General features: G+C 38.9%; 1 protein-coding gene across 1 annotated transcript; it reads right to left on the bottom strand.

Moving 5' to 3' along the window:
• Positions 1-118: 118 nt before the first annotated feature.
• LOC132117831 (collagen alpha-3(IX) chain-like) lies at positions 119-19548 on the bottom strand. Its single transcript, XM_059527137.1, has 32 exons — positions 19428-19548; positions 18792-18863; positions 18223-18258; positions 17912-17983; positions 17765-17818; positions 14092-14127; positions 13836-13859; positions 13592-13645; positions 13258-13311; positions 13134-13175; positions 12072-12128; positions 11867-11920; positions 11728-11781; positions 11326-11379; positions 11161-11214; positions 11016-11069; positions 10851-10904; positions 10719-10772; positions 10597-10650; positions 9376-9420; positions 8831-8884; positions 8665-8718; positions 8466-8519; positions 8259-8330; positions 7995-8030; positions 7876-7920; positions 7762-7794; positions 6346-6492; positions 6206-6260; positions 5943-6125; positions 1961-2038; positions 119-487 (listed from the first exon to the last, which is right to left on the bottom strand). The coding sequence occupies exons 1-32, from the start codon at positions 19491-19493 to the stop codon at positions 303-305; spliced, it is 2040 nt and encodes a 679-aa protein (XP_059383120.1). The 5' UTR covers positions 19494-19548; the 3' UTR covers positions 119-302.
• Between the last annotated feature and the right edge of the window lie 201 nt (positions 19549-19749).

The raw sequence follows: 19749 nt of genomic DNA, 5'->3' as shown, positions 1-19749 counted from the left end.
GTGAAACATTTAGAAACTAAATGTGAACATAAGAATAAAATGGCAAAGAAAATCAATTTGTAGTAATGCGTCCAATATTTTGGGTTCATTTCTTCATTCTCATGAGGCTCAGAGCTACACTTCTAAAGGGGGCTGTACATGAGGACTTCTAATACAAGGACTGTATTATCAGGTTCCCATCAGTGATGTATTTAGTCTTTGGCTGTATCTACACGTGTTGAGTTGACAGATGCTCCGCTCTGATGCTCAGTGTTCGTTCGGCTTTGACACTTCTTCAGTTGTGTTTCCTGCTGGTTCTCTTGTCAATGGTTCTTGGGGTTGGAGGACTTCCCATGATTCACGGCTCCTTGGCATGCTGATGTGTCACAGATTCCGGGTGATCCCTGGTGTCCCGGTCTGCCTGCTCTTCCTGCTTCTCCAGGCTCTCCTGGATCCCCAGGTGCTCCATCACGGCCGTCTTTGACGATGCCATGTACGCCGGGCAGACCTGATGGCCACGAGACGAACAATCAGACAGTCACAGGAGTTTGAAGAAGAAAAACATAAACCACACATCTGTTCATTTATGAAAGGAATCAGCTTTAGCTGAACGGGGCACTCAGTAGACGGACAGATCCAGTGCGGTTACATATCTTCAGAGCTGGGCAGATTACCAACTGTAATCCTGTTGCAGTATCCAAATTATACAAATTAAATTGTAGTTGGTAACATAATCCATTGTAGTACATGATTTAGGTAATATGTGTGACCCTGGACCACAAAACCAGTTATAGGGGTACTTTTTTTTTTTTTAAAGTTGAGATTTAATCATCATACATTTCCATTGATGTCTGGTTTGTTAGGAGGACAATATTTGTCTGAGATGCAACTATTTGAAAATCTGGAATCTGAGGGAGCAAAACAAATCTAAATACTGAGAAAATCAAGTTTAAAGTTGTTTCAATTAAGTTCTTAGCAATGCATATTACTAATCATGAATGAAGTTTTAATATATTTTCAGTAAGAGATGTACAAAATATCTTCATGGAACATGTTCTTAATATCCTAATGAATTTTTTGGCGTAAAAGAAAAATCTATAATTTTGACCCATACAATGTTGGCTATTGGCTAATGTCAGAGAACTGTGGTACGTAATAATGGAAATTGATTTAAAATCTCAGTGGTACTTCAAATTAATATATCAGGTGAAAGAGGATCAGATGACAAAAAAGTTTGTGAATCCCTGCATTACATTTAAGTAAGAAATAACGTGAACTTGTGCATTTTAATGTGTTAGAAAGACAAAAGCCTTCCAAAGACCTAGTAACTGACTGATAATTCAGAGGTGGATGCACTGCTGAAACACCTCTTAAACCTGAAATGATTTTTGTCAAATGCAGTGTAGCCTCCTGACTAAAGACTGATCTCTGTTTGAGTGTCCACAAAACATTCTGAGTGTATGCAAGTGGTAGGCTATTTTAGAAAAATATATTTAGAAGAGGAATTAGGGAGAATCAACAAATTATGACACATTTATTGCTATTGTGTGAATAATATGTAATCAATAAAAAAGTAACTGTAGTCTTGATTCTGAATATTTTGAAATGTAATTTAATACAAGTATTTCTAATATTTGAATCTGATTTCATAATCCAGATTAGTTGTAACAAGCTCTGCCTATACCGTAGTCGTTTTATGATTGGTTACTCATATCTTTCGTTTAGTTTGAGCTGTACAGTATAGTTAATCAAGTCAAACACATCCACTGGCATGGTCTTGGGAATCGATCCCAGGTTGTTCTTGACCCAACCTTTTTTTTCATTTTTTTTTTTCCTGTAAATAATTTAGCAAATGTGTGTTTTTTAAGTAAATATTTTGATCGTGGTTACACAGCAGGGCTAGTTTTTATTTTGTTAATAATCTGTTTCACATTGACTAGCTGCATTGATAACGTGTTGGACTGGGGCGGTCTGTACGTACCCGGGTCACCCTGGTCTCCAGAGGGCCCTTCGATGGCTTTACCCACTGGACCCTTGTCACCTGGCTCGCCGACGTCCCCTGCAGAATTAATGCGTCCAAATTCATTCTGGAATGTGCTTTATGAATTCATACTAGGATAAAACATTAATACACAGCAGTGAGAAAGTTTTTAACACCCATTTCTTAATACTCTTCACACAGTGAGCACAGCAGCAGTCTGCGTGGATCATTTATCACTGACACAAAACGCTCAAATGATTGATGGGGTCATATGATGCTTTTTTTTTAAAGATCATTATTTGGTGTAACAGAATGTTGACATGCTTTAATGTTCAAAAAACACTTTCAAATACTGTACATTATTGTAGGTCTCTCTCAAACACGTAATTTTCTACAAAGTCCCTCCTTCTGACAAGCACAGTCTGCTCTGATTGGCCAACTCACCCAGTGTAATGTGATTGGCCAAACACCACAAGCACTCGTCGATAATGTAACACCCCTTTTCATAATCGCAAGCTTCTTCTTTCAAAATAAATGTAAAGACAGTTATTAATGTCCTTAGTTTTACCATCAGTTCAAGTCTGAAAGAGGAACACAGTGGTGTGACAGACACAGTGATGAAGCTCGTATGTGTAAAGCCATGGACGGTTAAGACAGCTGATTCCACTGTGTGAATGTCTCTCTCTCTCTCTCTCTCTCTCTCTCTCTCTCTCACACACATGCACTCGCACACCAACACACACGCGATGCGCAAAACTCCACATTTGAACAGTCAATAGCAAATACTTAAACTAATAACAGACTTCCAGTAGCTGATTCAGAAGCGCTAGATTGTCGTAGCAAAGTCAGGATTACCTCCTCTCCTAGGTTCACGAAACAGTCGTCCATAAAATGTGTTAATCTTAAATCGTGTAATTAATCTTAAAGATTCCTAAATGCATCTACTTTCAGAAGACCAAATAAAGTGCTTTCTCCTAGATACACATCTCCCTGACATGACGTCAACATTTGGGCGGCATTATGCAAATACATTAATACTGCAGTGAATTTTCAACAGTGGCTAGTTTTATTTTTGTTTAGTGAAGAAAATTGACAGAATAAAACACTGCATGTATGTGATGTTGGTGTTTTTTGATGTTTTACTTCTGCATAAGACCTTTACTACTGTGCCAAGCTGAAGTTTGGTAGGGAGAACCGTGTGAAGAGTTTTGAAAGAGTGCAGGAAAAAAGCAGCCCAGGCTTCTAAGTGTTGAAAAATGTGTCTTAGCAATTGTAAAAAGATAAATATATAATAAATAAATAATACTCAGCTTGAAAGCACAAGTATAAGTCATTATAATCAGTAATTGTGTTCCCACTGGATGTAACAACTGCCTTGTTTGTAAAGGGTTTTATTGTTTTTGTCCTGTCCTATCATGGTTCTGACCAGGACACACTTCATCACAGTATAGTGAGGGGCGTAACATTTCCGTCACACGCTTGAGGTATTCCGCCAATCACAACACACAGGATGGCTGGACAATCAGAGCACACCTCGCTTTTCAGAGTGATGAGCTTTGTAAAAATCGTTGTGTTTCAGAAGGCAGGGCATAGAGGAGAAACAGTACTGTACAGTATGCGGAAAACGATGTGTTTTTCAAACCTAAAACTACATAAGCACATTTCATTACACTAAATACACAAAATGATGTTCTTTCTGGCAACATCATATGACCCCTTTAAGAAATCCCGGTTGGACGCATTTTTTTTAGGCTTAAATAGCAAAGCTTCCGGCTCGGACGTTCTAGCTTACTGCTCTGCGCTTTGCTTCTTATTTCTGTACTTTTCTCTGATTTTTCTAAGACTTCTACTTCAGCAGATCAGCACAGTGCTCAAACAACAGATTTTTGGCACAAACGCTAAAACTAAAAACTCTTTGGGACTGGAATAATACTACAAAAAGAAGACTTTGCCTCCCACTGCCAGCAGCTTACATTCCGGAGAGGGGAAAACAACTGCCTACATTCAAACAGAAGAGAGAAAAAATGCCTCCTGTTGGATCTACTTGTTGCATGTACTGCTGCAAACTTCTACAAAGGATTGTGATTCTTGAAACAAAGTTACTTGCTGGACTTCCAAAACAGACGGAACACTTCGCAGACAGTCGTCATGGACCTTCTCAGCATACAGCCGGTGAGTCCCATAAATCTTACGAATCTCAACAGTTTATACCAAGTGTAGAGGAACAAGCCGAAACTGATCGCCACACTAATCGATGGCACAAACAGGGAGCGTATTGCTGCCGTAGCTTCCTCTACCCCAGATTCAACTATGACAAGGCTTGTGAATACTGGTATTCTACCAACCCCCTATACATCTTGAGAACAGATTTGAAGCATTAATGAATGTGAGTGAGGAATCCCCAAATGTGATTAAACATGGATCTGATCAGCCAGCAGCTAACATCGCTACTAACAGGCGCTCAAGGACGAGCAGACAGCGGCTTTTAGCTCAGAGCGCAGCCGAGCCAAGGACTCTGATAGTGGGTGACTCTGTTATCAGAAACATCCGTAGCAGGACTACAACAACATGCTGCCTTGGATGTGCCAGAACTTTCTTCAGTTAAACAAGGAAAAAACTGAAGTCATTGCATTTGGAAACAAAGATGAAGTGTTCAAGGTGAATGCATACCTTGACTCTAGGGGTCAAACAACTAAAATTCAATCTTGGTGTGATTCTGGAGACAGACCTTAGTTTCAGTAGTCATGTCAAAGCAGTAACTAAATCAGCATACTATCATCTAAAAAACATTGCAAGAATTAGATCTTTTGTTTCCAGCCAAGACTTGGAGAAACTTGTTCATGACTTCATCACCAGCAGGGTGGACTATTGTAATGGGCTCCTCACCGGCCTTCCCAAAAAGACCATTAGACAGCTGCAGCTCATCCAGAACACTGCTGCCAGGATTCTGACTAGAACCAGAAAATCTGAGCATATCACACCAGTCCTCAGGTCCTTACACTGGCTTACAGTTACATTTAGGAATGATTTTAAAGTACTTTTACTCGTATATAAGTCACTAAATGACCTAGGACCGAAATATATTGCAGATATGCTCACTGAATATAAACCTAACAGACCACTCAGATCATTAGGATCGAGTCAGTTAGAAATAGCAAGGGTTCACACAAAACAGAAGAGATCAGATGTGCTAAAACACTAGTCACATTTAAATCTGTGCATTTACTGAATGAGCACTGTGCGATGTCCGAACTGATTGCACTGTATTTTACATATTCAATGTTTTTTTATGTAAAATAAATTTCTATATCTAACTGTTTTTAAATTCATTTTAAATAAGTCAATTTTTAAACAATTTTCAAAGTGTAAAATTGCTTGTTTTATTCTTGTTATTATTTTTCTTCATGATTATTATACTTTCTTTTATGTAAAGCACTTTGGAATTACCATTGTGTACGAAATGTGCTATATAAATAAACTTGCCTTGCCTAAATAGAGGAAAAAATGTCCAGGGAAAAGAGGACGTATGATCACCCTATTTTAATGTATTATTTTAATTTTGAACACAGTGATTTGAAGAGCAAACCATTTTTCTGTTTACTGCACTAGTTATTCTTCTTGTTATTTCCCTACAGCGGTTAATGAACCGGAAGTCTTGCACACTGACAGAAAACAGATTAATAAGGTGGATAGGTGCAGATAAAGCCAGTCCTGAGGAAATATGGGTGGCACTGTATAATAAGGATTCATTTAGTTAGCATGAACTAACAATAAAAAGTCATTCTAAAGCATTTTATATATACAACAGTGTTTTTTACATGAACCAAAATCAAAAGTTGTGTCTCGATATTATTTAATGGATCTGAGCGAAGAATGAACAGTTAACATTAACTATAATGCAACCTTAATGACACTGCATTGTACACATTTATCCTTTTAACCCTTTGTGTAATAAAAAAGCAGAACATGACCCGTCTCTCACCTCGAGGACCAGGATCACCGAGATCTCCTGGCAGTCCTCTATAACCTGGTGGGCCGAGGGCTCCAGGGTGACCGATGGATCCACCTTCTCCTTGCTTTCCTGGAGGCCCGGGTGGTCCAGGCCGTCCCACAGCACCAGGAGCCAGAGGTCTTCTCAGGTTAGCAGCGAGCTGAGCTATCTGATCTGAGATCAACAGCAATACACTACAGGCTGCATCGTGAACCTGTTCATTAATGCAGTTTATGGGTGAACAGAGGTCTTACCATCAATCATGGAGCCACACAGTTCTCTGATGTGCTGCTCACTAGCCAGTTTGCCCTACAACATAATCACAGCAGCACTCGTGAGGCATATTCTGTGTTTATAGTGCAGTACAGACACATGTTGACTGGCAGCTGCTTACAGGAACACCAGTCTTTCCAGGAACCCCTGGAAAACCTTGCTCTCCTTGGAATCCCATCGGTCCTGGTTTTCCAGGTGCACCTCTGGCTCCGGTCTCTCCCTGTGGTCCTACAACTCCTTTGGCTCCCAGCTCGCCATGCTTACCGGACTAAGACAGGGAAAACCACAAGGAGGAATGACTTCCTCAGGTAGCAGCATAAAATGTTTTGCATTTGGTCCCAAAGTCAACATATAAGAGCAATGATGTGTTCAACCACTACAGCTGAGGTCCGAAGCAGAGGCGTGCCCATTCAGAGTGATGTTAATTAAGTGAACAGACAAGGTTTTTTATGTGTAGTTAATAGATTACATTATAAGGTTACTTTGACCATCGCCCACTATAGTTTAACATCATCTATTAAGGAGAGAATCAAGATATATCATGATAATTCAGGTAATGTGTTTGGGAATGTTTCGAATACAAAGGAAAAAAACGTAAGTGCTGTGTGTCACATGACTTTGCTCAGGCATTTCAGGCAGAATGACCAAAACAAGGAGATCATGTGAATAAGATCGGTCCGCTGGTTAGTCAGGTTATCCTGTCTCATAGCACAGTCACATGATTTTTTTGATGTGCATGATTTGATTGTTTTTTTTTTTTTTTTTTTGAGATTTAATGAGTAATTTAAAACGGAGATGAGTTTTAGATGTTCATGTATTGTGCTGGTTTCATAACGTTAGAAAGCCTCTCAGGCTAAAACACATCAGTTTTATATATAATTAAAAGTTCTCTTCACTACAAGTGTTACTGGATTTTGTTTTATTATTATTATTATTATTATTATTTCTTTTGTTAGACAGTCATGGCCATGTAAACAATTAATATATAGTATACACCTAATACAATATAGCAAATTATTATTTTCTGTGTGCTAATAATTACAATTTTATCATTCACACCTAATTTAAAAGTATACATTTTTATTTATTTATAATATGCTTAAATGATTATAAGAAAGAATACAATAAGTGCTTACTTTATAATCACTAAAATCGGTCACACACTTTAAATCGCAATCTCACAAAGTTTCATTATAATAAATGAAGCTCTGCAATGCACAAGTAATCTCGCAATTGAAGTAATTGAACGCAACTGTGATCTGATTACAGGCACTTTTAATTACAAGTATAATAATAACTTTGTGTGTGTGTGAATTTGTAAATGTGACATACTGCACGGCAAAAAAAAAACAACCTGTATATATACTGGTTTTAACCACTTCAGCTGTTATTTTGATTTTTTGAGAATTAGGCATATGCAATATTGGACCCACCGGTGGGTCCCCAGAGTTGATGTGGTTAAATACATTTTTCATTCAAAAAAATATGCAAATAGTAAGAAAGCAGGAAAACGTGATAAAATGAAATGAGATCCCACCTCTCCTTTCTGTCCGACGGGACCATAAGGACCCTGAAGGAAGAGGAAACAGAGTCTGGGTCAGAAATGGGAGGACTATCAGACATTGAGCCGCATGTGAACAGCGTTACGTACCAGCTCCCCGTTCTCTCCCGGTAAACCATCACTTCCAGCAACTCCCTAAACATACGTAAACATGCTGTGTAATTAATCATCATATGTTTCTGTCATCACACAGCAGATATGCCTCTTACCATGTCTCCTTTAGGCCCTCCAGCTCCAACTGGACCCTGAGACACACACACACACACACACACACACACACACACACACAAAGAGAGAATACAGATCGGCTTTGTGCTGCACAGTGAAGTCACCAGGACCTCATGTCTCTGTGATTACACCAAACCGAACAGTCTTTGTTTTTAGAAAAGGACAGCTGATGAAGAGCTTTGATGTTCAGAATAGAGAAGACGTTTTCAGATGGTTGAACAATGGAAGATGTTTTGTTATCTCACCCGCTCACCGAAGCCGCCTCTGATTCCAGTCGGACCAGGCAGACCGGGGTCCCCTAAAGCCCCTTTCACACCCTGGACAGAAACACCAAACAGCCTGTCGCTCGTCACATTCATAATGCTGCTCCCATGCTCAGAGCAACACAGATAATGAATGACATTTACTGTGTGCCTTCAGAAGACGTAACGTGACCCCATAATGCAACTCACCTGGAATCCTTTAACACCTTGTGGTCCAGGGTTTCCAGCTAGACCAATGCCGCCCTGTTAAACAAGCACAAACAGTTCATGACATCCCTGCGGCTTGAGAAACCTGATGAACATGAAGAGCAGGGTCAGCTGATGGACGAGCACATCATTATGTTACAGACAGTTGATTCAGAAAGAGGAGAATGGGCTGAGTACTCACAGCCACACCTCGGGGTCCAGCCTCTCCTCTCTCTCCCGGGACGCCTATCTCCCCCTGTGGGAGCAGTCACACACACCTGAGCTGTGTAGTCACAGAAACATTGGCTGCTGATCTGAAATCTTACAGCATGCATTGGTTGGTATCAGGTCACGAGTCAGATACATACAGGTATACCTGGCTCTCCAGACGGCCCTGCTTCTCCCATCTTTCCTGGACTGCCCTGAACGGAGAAGGATTTTTGCATTATACACCACAGAAACACCAAAGAAGATGGCATAGGTATCATGTTTAGCTGAAAGACCACTGAGACCAATGTATCAGGACAACTGTTGCTTTTTACCGGTTCTCCTCAAAGAGGTTTTTTTATTTTTATTCCACAGTGTCCCAGTGTAATGTTGCAGTTTAATTCACATAAAAACACATTTCTGACTTGAAAAAAATAACTTGTTTCTTTAAACTCAAGCACTGTGTTTAGAACAGAGGCACACACATTCATCTAGTGCAAGTTTACACAGAGAAACAATATAAAAATACATTCTGTGTTCATATAATCTCACTGAGGATGTCTAATCTAGAAAAAAATCTTTCTGAAAGATTACAATGATTATGGCATTATGATGACAATTTGTATGTCTCTATGTCTCTCTTATATGAATCTATTTCAACATGATTTAACTCACATGGAAGCTGCAAACAGATTGAAATACTTACATCTCCTCCTTTGGCACCTTTTGCACCAGCTTTTCCCGGCAAACCCTGAATTACACACAGATAGAGTTCCACTTGTTGTGACTTGAACAATGATACAAATTCAAAACCCAGAAAACAAAGCTACTCAAAAGAAATAAAGCATTCAAAATTGATTATTTAACAGAACAACCACAAGCTCTCCTAAATGAAATCTCACAATTTAATTTAACTGCCAATGAATTGATTAAATTAACAGTTGGGATGTGCCAGAACTTTCTTCAGTTGAACAAGGAGAAAACGAAAGTCATTGCATTTGGAAACAAAGATGAAGTTCTTGGCTCTAGGGGTCATACAACTAAAATTCAATCTTGGTGTGATTCTGGAGACAGACCTTAGTTTCAGTAGTCATGTCAAAGCAGTAACTAAATCAGCATACTATCATCTAAAAAACATTGCAAGAATTAGATCTTTTGTTTCCAGTCAAGACTTGGAGAAACTTGTTCATGCCTTTATCACCAGCAGGGTGGACTATTGTAATGGGCTCCTCACCGGCCTTCCCAAAAAGACCATTAGACAGCTGCAGCTCATCCAGAACACTGCTGCCAGGATTCTGACTAGAACCAGAAAATCTGAGCATATCACACCAGTCCTCAGGTCCTTACACTGGCTTCCAGTTACATTTAGGAATGATTTTAAAGTACTTTTACTTGTATATAAGTCACTAAATGACCTAGGACCGAAATATATTGCAGATATGCTCACTGAATATAAACCTAACAGACCACTCAGATCATTAGGATCGAGTCAGTTAGAAATACCAAGGGTTCACACAAAACAAGGGGAGTCCTCCTTTAGTTACTATGTCGCCCGCGGCTGGAATCAGCTTCCAGAAGAGATCAGATGTGCTAAAACACTGGTCACATTTAAATCTAGACTTAAAACTCATCTGTTTAGCTGTGCATTTATTGAATGAGCACTGTGCGATGTCCGAACTGATTGCACTGTATTTTATTTATAATCATTTGCTAATCTTAACTGTTTTAATTAATTTTAAATACATTTTAGATAATTTTAAAAGATTTTTAATTTTATTGTTGTTATTATTTTTTCTGATTATTGTAAAGCACTTTGAATGACCATTGTGTATGAAATGTGCTATAGAAATGAACTTGCCCTGCCTCACCACTCCATTGTTTCTTGCCGTATGAATGTTTATTCGGTGTAATGAGGTGTAATACGTACAGGCAGGCCGTTAGGTCCTTTCTCACCAGATACTCCAGGTCTCCCAGCATCTCCCTGTCAACACAAGCACACAGCGTCAGCATCACCAGAAATAACCGCTCTCTAAACCAGCTGCTGATTACCTTTTCACCGTCCAGCCCTTGAGTGCCATCCTTCCCGTCCCTGCCTGGGATGCCCTGCGGTTCCACACACAGCATTATAATGGGCAAATCTAACGCTCCTCACAAGAGTTATTTAATAAAACCGTTCCTCACCGGTTCTCCTTTAAGTCCTACACCTCCAGGGAGTCCCTTGGGGCCTATTTTCCCCTATTAAGAGGAAGAATATCACAATCACTCTGATGCTACAGAAATAAAGGCCTACACTGAAATAAGTATGAAGGGCCTAGAAGAAACTATATCTAGCAGTAATGTGCTTACTATCTCTCCTTTGGGCCCTTTGAAACCTTGCGGTCCTTTCTCACCAGCATCACCCTATTCAGAAGACACATTTGAATTTACGATTTTAATATTTATGAACAGAAACACGCACATTAAAGCTTTAAAGGAGTGACGAAACACTCACAGTTTTTCCAATGATGCCAGCAATTCCAGGTTTTCCTCTGAAGCCCGGCAGTCCCTGCACAGAGAAGCAGAAGCACAGCTGTCTGGATTCGGCAGAGGCTTGCTGTTTGCTTCATGTGATCTAGATTTCAGTAAGATGTGAGGTGTGATGAAACTGAGGTCTTACTCTGTCTCCGACTGCTCCCACCGGCCCCTGCAGTCCTCTCAGCCCTCGAGAGCCCTTTAACACACCATTACACACAGAACATCAATGACAAGCTACCGAAATCTGGACACACAATGTGTCATATTCTTTATGTCTGGTCAAAATAAACAGTGACTCATTCTATCCTGTTCTCTTCTAACCAACTTTAACAATGGGGTCCTTTATCATTTGATAAAATAAATGAATGAGAAGTAGCAGGTGTAAACAGAGCCGACCAGTAAAACCAGTTTTAACATTAGTAGTATAAGTGTGTTCATCTTATAAAATGAGAATGTTATTACTTAGCATTACAACCTCTTTCTGTTGTTTATGGTCCTTGAATCCCTAACTAAACAGGAATAAGTGTGATATTGATGAGCCCACCTGTAAGCCCACTGTCCCCGGGATTCCCGGCGGTCCCGGTGGCCCCTGATCCCCCTGATGGGAAGAGACAGCCACACAAACACATTACCAACAAGCTGCTCTCTGCTTGTGCTTCTCTCATGTGGCTCGCCCATCTCACCTTCTCTCCGTCTTTCCCCAGCTCCCCCTTACTCCCTTTATGACCTGTGTGACCCTAAACCAAAACACAGTTTGTGGTAGAAACAGACATGTTACTGTTGTATTATGTCAATGTTTAGAGCAGAATGTGTGAGAGTAGCTTGAGAGAGATAAACCATCAACAGGAGATACGTGGTGCTCTACTTCGTGTTGTTGAGATCAAGTACCTTGAATCCAGGCATTCCCGGCGGTCCAGGAGGACCCGGAGGACAGATGGCCGGACACTACAAACAAGACAATCATGCAATCAATCTGCATGCACAAACTCACCATTATAGCGCTTAGCGTCCCCTTTGGTTGGGCACGTGGAATTCATTTATCATTTTCTTATTAATGTAACAATGCAAGATCAAGAGTTATTTGATTTCACGGGAAGAAAAGTGATAAATAGATTGCTTTTAGGTGATGACCTACCTTCTAATTAAAAAATTAGTGTGTTTTTCATGTTTGTTAATGATCTAACACATTGAGAAGCTTTTAATTGGGTGGCAATAATCCATTAATGTTTGTGGTACACATAGACACATTGACTAATGTTTTTTAAATCTTAATCTTAGTTAGAATCTTAGTTGAAAATTCAACTTTGACATTACATCCCCTTTAGCTCTTGTTTAATTAAGTGAAATCAGGCTGTATATTAAGTCATTTATGGGTTATGTATGTCTAAATATATATATATTAAGGTACAGTGATCAATCATATTAGTGGTCTACAAAACAAAATTGTGTTCTTGATTTCTTTGCTCTTAATGATGTAACATGCAGCCTACTAGTGCAAATGTGAATTAAACAAGTGCTTGAAAATGATTCACATCTGACTTAACGCAGGGTAACCATTCTGAAATGAAGTAGTATTATTATTATTATTCGGAACGACAGAGGCTTCAGTTCTTGGGGGAGTTGAATACTTAACGTTTTCATGAGAAATCGCACATAAATGCTGTTGACTAGCAGTGCTATCTTATAATTCAGTGATGTGATCTTATAATTCAACCATGTAAAAGCATTTTGAGACATTTGGCCAGTTCATAATAACTTAACTCATTGAATCGATGTAGATGATTTAATAATGTAAATCCAACACAATTATTTGCAGTGTTTTTCAGAAAAAAAAAAATATATATATATATATATTTTTTTTTTTATTAATATTAAATTAGTTTGTACAAAGTATTTTTTTAGTGCATTACACTAGTTTTCATGTGAAAGTGGTAGTACATCTTAACATACCAGCAGATCTCCATTGCCTTCAGGAAGAGTTCCTGGGAGTCCCTAAAAAAAGAGGAAGAAGTATAGATAAGACTGAATTATTTGAATCAAATTAATGTGTTTTCCTTACAGTGCAGGTACTTACAGGAGGTCCGTCTGGGCCTGGAAGACCAGGGAGTCCTGGAAGACCCTCGGGCCCCTACGACACAAACCCAAGTCACTCTTCACAACACTCATCCACTGCTAAAGCTGCTATTAACAGTATCTTACAGAAAGCTTGTCATTCAAACGGCAAATACACATCCAACCACATCTGATTCCTGATTGGAATCTGTGTGCTTTTATTCTCAGTGGATTGCATCAAATTTCAGAGAATTCAAAATCTAATGCCAGTTTGCAGCTCAAATGTTTTATGCTTCATCTGCTTGTCTCTGTACTCTCTATACCAAAAACACTGTTGCCACTGATCAGTCACTCACCGGCGGACCCTTAGGTCCTGGTCCACCTGGGAGTCCATTAGCTCCAGCAAGACCCTGAGATCAGAAAACACACAGAAATTAAAATGCCTGACACTGGCTGCACTTTTTTTTTTTATTGAGTGTCCTCACTAGATAACAAATCACCATAAGCCCAACCAAGAGCCAGAGCAAATGAACCTTGAACTAATGACCGGTACTCAGGTCATTCTTTCTCTAACTGTGGTTTTGGATGGGTTTCACTCACCAGAGCTCCTGGTCTGCCTCTGCCCTGAGGATGACAAGAGAAGACAACTTAAGACAAGTCACTGACTGATATTACATCATGATACTGCACTCTTGGTGTACAAATGTTTTGTGAATGTTGGTAATGTGGTCTGATGAATGAGAAAAATGATGGTGTGGGCTTGAACTGGAGAGCATCTTATTGTGCTGCTGTGGCAAACATGCTGAAACGCCTTATGACTGTGTTTACTGTGGATTTACTGATGCTTGGCACCTACAGGGGGTCCGTCTGGTCCGGGGGGTCCTGGGTCACCCTACAACAACACAAACAAAACAATGTTCAAAATAAAAGTCTGATCTGGCAAGCTGAGAAAGCAGCAGAACTGTCTCATGTTGAAGAGTACTGCTTGTACTATTCCCTTTTGAGGGCAATTATTCATTAGGTTGAATAGAATAGAATAGAATAGAAATACACAGAATAATTTAAACTGATAGAATAGAATATTAAAGTATAGTGTAGAATAGAATATAAAACAAACTGTTTAAAATAAGAATGTAAGCCACATATTTTCAAAAAACGTAAGCATGTGAATTCGTACAGTTATCTAAACATCCCTAGAGTCTGCACACTACTACACTTGTGTGTGACTGAGTTTTGTTAATGTTCTGTGCACATCATCCACTATTTCAAGCATGTAATCAAGCCACTCTTAAAAACATGACGCCGTTTTATTTCACACAAAGTCCCTTTCATAGAAAATCTGTTCACATGCTGGCCATATTAACAACACCTTCAGGCAGCTCAGACAAGACCAAGTCCTATCTAAATAAATCTGCAAATCCCGAAATCTCAAAAACTGCTTGCTGAACTCACGATTAAATAGCATATTTCAAATCAGCAACAATCAGCGCTTATGACTGTGCATGTGCATTGGCTGGTCTAGCTTCAGGTTTCTAGGAGAACCAGAGTCTAACAGCTGACTGCAATGACTACCAATCAGCAATTGGCTCTTTCGTTTAGAAGGTGGTTCTGTTCCACAATATTGCATGTTGCAGTTTCTCCCATTCATAAGTATAGGAGTGAACCATCTTTGCTTTTCGATAGTCTTTGTTTCACACATCACACATTATGATGAACCATCAAAAGCTGACTATCACCACCTAATATTATTTTGTCTTTATTTTCTACTGTAAATGTGTTTGACAAACACACCATCACAACAGCCAGCAAAGACAAACTAATTGTAATAAGTGTAAGAGCCTAGCTAATGGAAACACTATTAACCAGTATGGTGCCTTCAAATGAAACAAATGGTAGATTTAAACCCCTGTTAATTTTTAATAAGAACTTCTGTAGACCTGAAACTGAAATAAAGTCAGTCTGGTTAGTAATTAGTGAAGCTGGAAATGTTTTTATTTTTTGTGGAATTTTTTAATCCTCCTCTGGTGAGGTCTTCAGTGAGTTAATGTCTTTTATCTTCAGTTGATTTCATATAAAGCTGTGGCTCTTATAAATAACATATGAAGATTTTGTGGCTCAGATAAGGTCCAGTGTGGTTTATTTCTTTGCTCCTGGCTGATATGTGGCATTGCTATGACCTGCTTGTGGCCCAGATCTGGCAAACAGGAACGGTCTGCCAGTGCCACCATTCCACGGTACATGGGGGCTATACACTATGTTGCTATCTGGGGGGCTGTGTAATGAATTCAAGTATTTTTAGTAACATTGTTGGTGGTCAGGCCTACGTCTATGGTGCTCGTGACCACACAGAAGAAATAATATGCCATTCAAATGCAAAAATGAGTTTGGGAAAACAAAATATATGCAATGCTTGGGAAAACCTCTATAGAGTTGCTGTTTCTTTAGATTATAGAAAGTAGACATGTGCCCGTATTCGGTAATGCAATATATCATGGTAATGAATATGCACAATGTTGTTATAGTGGGCACTTCTAAATACCGTGAATAATTATATATTACAAATTATTCAGAATTTGGAATGCATTTAAAGAATACTATTCCCATCAACTGGTCAAAATGCACAACACCGCTGTATGCTGCTTGAAAGACTCTGTGCGCTCTGATGTAAACAAGCACGCATGAGAAGCACATGGAGGAACACGTGAGAGACGTGATGAAATGAAAGCACATTCACTCTCTGACAGCAGATGGCGCTAAACTACAGATAATGCAGCCCTTACCTTGGAAAACCCATAAATAAAGCAGCTGTAAAACGTATTAAAATAGCCATTCAGATTTGTGTATTTGCTGTGTTGTTCATCACAGTGCCACATACTTAAGTATTTAGACTTAATAATTTATTTTTGCACATTTTTATACTAAATTGTGACGCAACATCCAAAATCAACTTCTTTACTAAATATAGTACTTTTTCACTATATGTACTGGGCTGGGAAGGTTACTTTTAAAATATGTTTTACTGCATAATTTGCAGATTACAAAATACACACTTTAAAGGTGCTGTATGTAAGTTTTTGACTCTACTAAATCATAAAAAATACCATAATATGTTTGCAGATATTTAAGAAACATGTTAAGTTAAAAAAGTTGTTTATCTGAAAATTCAGGGCCCAAGTCTCTTTTTTGGTTTGTGAAACCCGCCCACTGCCAGTTTACCCAATTATATTTCGGCACTCCGGGTGACCAATTGGCATATTTTACAAATACGTAACTAAGTTACAGATGCTCCATTACTCCCCAGCCCTGATAGTACCGGTCATTTCTTTAATCTCCCCATTAAGACCCATGGGAAGTAGAGTTTCAGTTGTCAACATCAAAAATCATTGTCAAATACCTGATTGGTTCACATTTGCCCTATATAATGTCACCAAGCAGACTGCACATTATAAATAATTACATTATTTGAGTATTATTACAGTGAGTGTACCATATTTAAAATGTATTATATTTTATATGTACTTATTAAATATATATTTTTACTATACATTTTCTTTAGACATATGCCAAAATGTTACCCAGTGTAGGTCAATTTTTGTCTTTTTACACATATCCCCATAAACAAAACCTAAATAAGCTGTAATATGAAAGATCAGTTTTCATTTAAGATAAAACTATAAAAAAAAAACGAAAAAAAAAACGTGTTAGTCAATGTTTAATTTAATTACGACAGCTTCTTTTTAAAATGTGCATAATGTTTTCTGTTACGTACTAACCATTAATAAATAAATACAATAATACATTTACAAGTAATTATTACGCAGATGCTTTTATCCAAAGTGACTTACAAATGAGCAGAAGCAATCAAACTAACAAGAGCAACATTACGCAAGTAAATAAATAAAACAGAGAAAATTCCAATTTCTGCCGTCAGTAAAGCTGACCCGTATGTGTTCAGCACATCAACACTGATGCTTTCCTTTATTCCCGAAACTGTAAAAAAAAACTGAAACCCTCATGATAGCTGGCCTTTAATACTGCTCACCTGTCATTGGGTTTGTTCATATTATATATTTCCTACTAGATTTCTTGTAAACAAAAATGGAGTGTCAAACAAAACATTTCAAATTTGTCCAATAAAACTTCGAACATCTCTTTCTGATCTCATTATTTGATGGGACAAACAAAATTTTTCTATTGCAGTCAAACAGTTCATGCCATATGTTGTGCAAACACACAGTTTTCACAGTTATAAGACATCACATACACCCACAGCTCAGTCTATCTGCCACACAGAGTGATTCCTGCTGATTCCAAGAAACTAATAAACAGAAAACCTGTGCCGGGACGACTTCACATTCCAAGCTGGATTAGAGAAAAAAACCCATTCAGCTCGGTCAGCTGATGCTCATTAAACCTGCTGTGTTACGGTTTCGGACCGCAAAATATAGCTTGAAAATCAAAACCACAAGAGTGTAACGCATGTCCTGCATAGAGACTCGAGCACTCAAACAAAACTGAGAGTGACTTACTGCTGCTCCTGGCGGCCCGTCCTTGCCAGCTGGACCGTCCGGACCGGTCAAACCCTGCAGAACAGGACATTTTCAGGGCCAGGAGACAATTAGGTTTAGTGCTTAAATGATTTCTTTGCTGAAGTCACTGAAAATGCTGTGACTTACATCCACACCGGGGAGGCCATGCAGTCCCGGGCTCCCTGCAGCCCCAGGTTTACCTGCTTTACCCTTCGGCCCCTGCAATCAGAAGACAATACAAAACATTGTGCCTTATGCAATACAATTATGTGTTTACGTTTTATTTATTGCCTCTAAAATCTAGATAGAGAAGCACTGCCAGAAACATCATCAGAGACATGAGCTGAGCAGCCATTTCTACATCTTTAGCTTTGGGATGCATGTTAAATGCAAAAGCAAAGTAAACTTGCAAAACAGGTGCTTTAAAGTATTAGACGTGAGCACATCCAGATACTCACAGGCTTTCCAGGAAGTCCAGCAGGACCGGGTTTACCCTGCACAGATAACAATCACTTAACGTTAGACTTATAAGTGATTAGACAGCAGCCCTAAGTGATCATGTATTTCTGTATGAAGGAACTTTGCGTTATGAAAGGTAGTGATGTTCTGTTCTGAGCTGAATAACGCTGGGGCTGTGAAACCCTAGACGCTTGTGTTTGATTCGAAGCTGAATGAATGGGCTCTCTGTCACTGCACCATTTTCGTTTACTGAGGAAACATTCACTGCTTTCATCGTTTGCATGCGTAAATTCCTTCGAGTTTTTCCTTTACCATTAACAGCCTGTCTAAAACAGTCAAAACAATACTATTCACACATGCAATATAACGAAGGTCATTTGCATGAAAGTTTTAGATTATTAATGGGATTTTTTTTTATGCACAGAATGAAAATCTTTTCAGTCATTTTTCTGAATTTTGAAAATATATTTTTTCTTCGTATTTGTTTCTCACCTAAAATGTGTAACAAACACACGTAGATAAAGGAAACAGTATTTATAATAAATAAACACATGAAGCTGGAACTCACATCAATGCCGTCTTTCCCTGGGGGTCCCGGTGGTCCTGGCACTCCAGGTGCACCCCGAGGACCCGGCCTTTGCTTTACACGTAAACAACATAAAATCATGAATGAGAATCAACAAATAAAAAAATCTGTGAATAAATGAAATGCCTACAGTGTCAGCTCCAAATGTCAGGTTTCTGAGTGAAGCTAGAATTGAATCTGCTCATAAATGAAAATGAACTAGTCACAATGTGATTTACATTGAAATGCTAGACAAAAAAAGACCAAGGTGAAGAACAACCAATGGCCAACACTGTAAAGATCTCACAAAGACGCTATTGTGCGACGATCACATTACACTGTGAAAGAAAAAAAGTTCTGTAAGGTAACCTGGTCTTTTTATATATATTGTAACATCTACATACATTATTCCTGTAAAAAAAAAAAATAATAATAATATTATTTACACCAGCAAAAGTTATTTTAAGGCTCAGGTAGAAACAGCTGCACGATTTTACTTTTACAAAGTACACATTACAGTCAGTCCACAAAGCGTTTATAAACGAACCTTAGACGAATACAATTAATCTCCAGTCATGGATTTAACAAACTGATGTGTTCCGATATTGTTTCAGGCAGGTTATGGATGAACAGTTTTACCTGAGCAAGAGACGACGTGAGCAGCTGGAAGAGGACGAGTAGATGAAGCGCTGAGAACACGGCCATGGCTCCTGCGCTCCTCAGCCCTGTGCCCTGTGCCCTGTGCTGAAGGATGAATGCAGAGAAAGAGCAGGAGTCCGGCGGAGGGGGCGGTCCACAGATGCCAACCCATCCCACGAGCGAATTACATGCTGTTTCAATCGTTGTGTCTGTCAGTACTGGCAAGTAAAACCCACAAGCAAAACATGTACTAGAAAGTAATGCTGGTGATTAACACCATTAGTTTTTTATTTATTTATTAATTATTTCTTAATTATTATTT

This window comes from Carassius carassius, chromosome 37, assembly GCF_963082965.1.
Source record: "Carassius carassius chromosome 37, fCarCar2.1, whole genome shotgun sequence".
Lineage (NCBI taxonomy): Eukaryota > Metazoa > Chordata > Actinopteri > Cypriniformes > Cyprinidae > Carassius > Carassius carassius.
The sequence above is the reverse complement of the archived record's forward strand: the minus strand, read 5'-3'. Positions and strand labels throughout refer to the sequence as shown.

What these genes read in the sequence shown, in the direction of transcription:
- LOC132117831 (XM_059527137.1), bottom strand. Translation starts at nt 19,493, where the DNA reads ATGGCCGTGTTCTCAGCGCTTCATCTACTCGTCCTCTTCCAGCTGCTC. An exon ending in GAGGGCCTAAAGGAGACATG is followed by an intron (nt 7,921 to 7,994) that starts GTAAGAGGCATA and finishes ACGTATGTTTAG; the next exon opens with GGAGTTGCTGGAAGTGATGG. An exon ending in GTGTGGCTCCATGATTGATG is followed by an intron (nt 6,126 to 6,205) that starts GTAAGACCTCTG and finishes TGTTGATCTCAG; the next exon opens with ATCAGATAGCTCAGCTCGCT.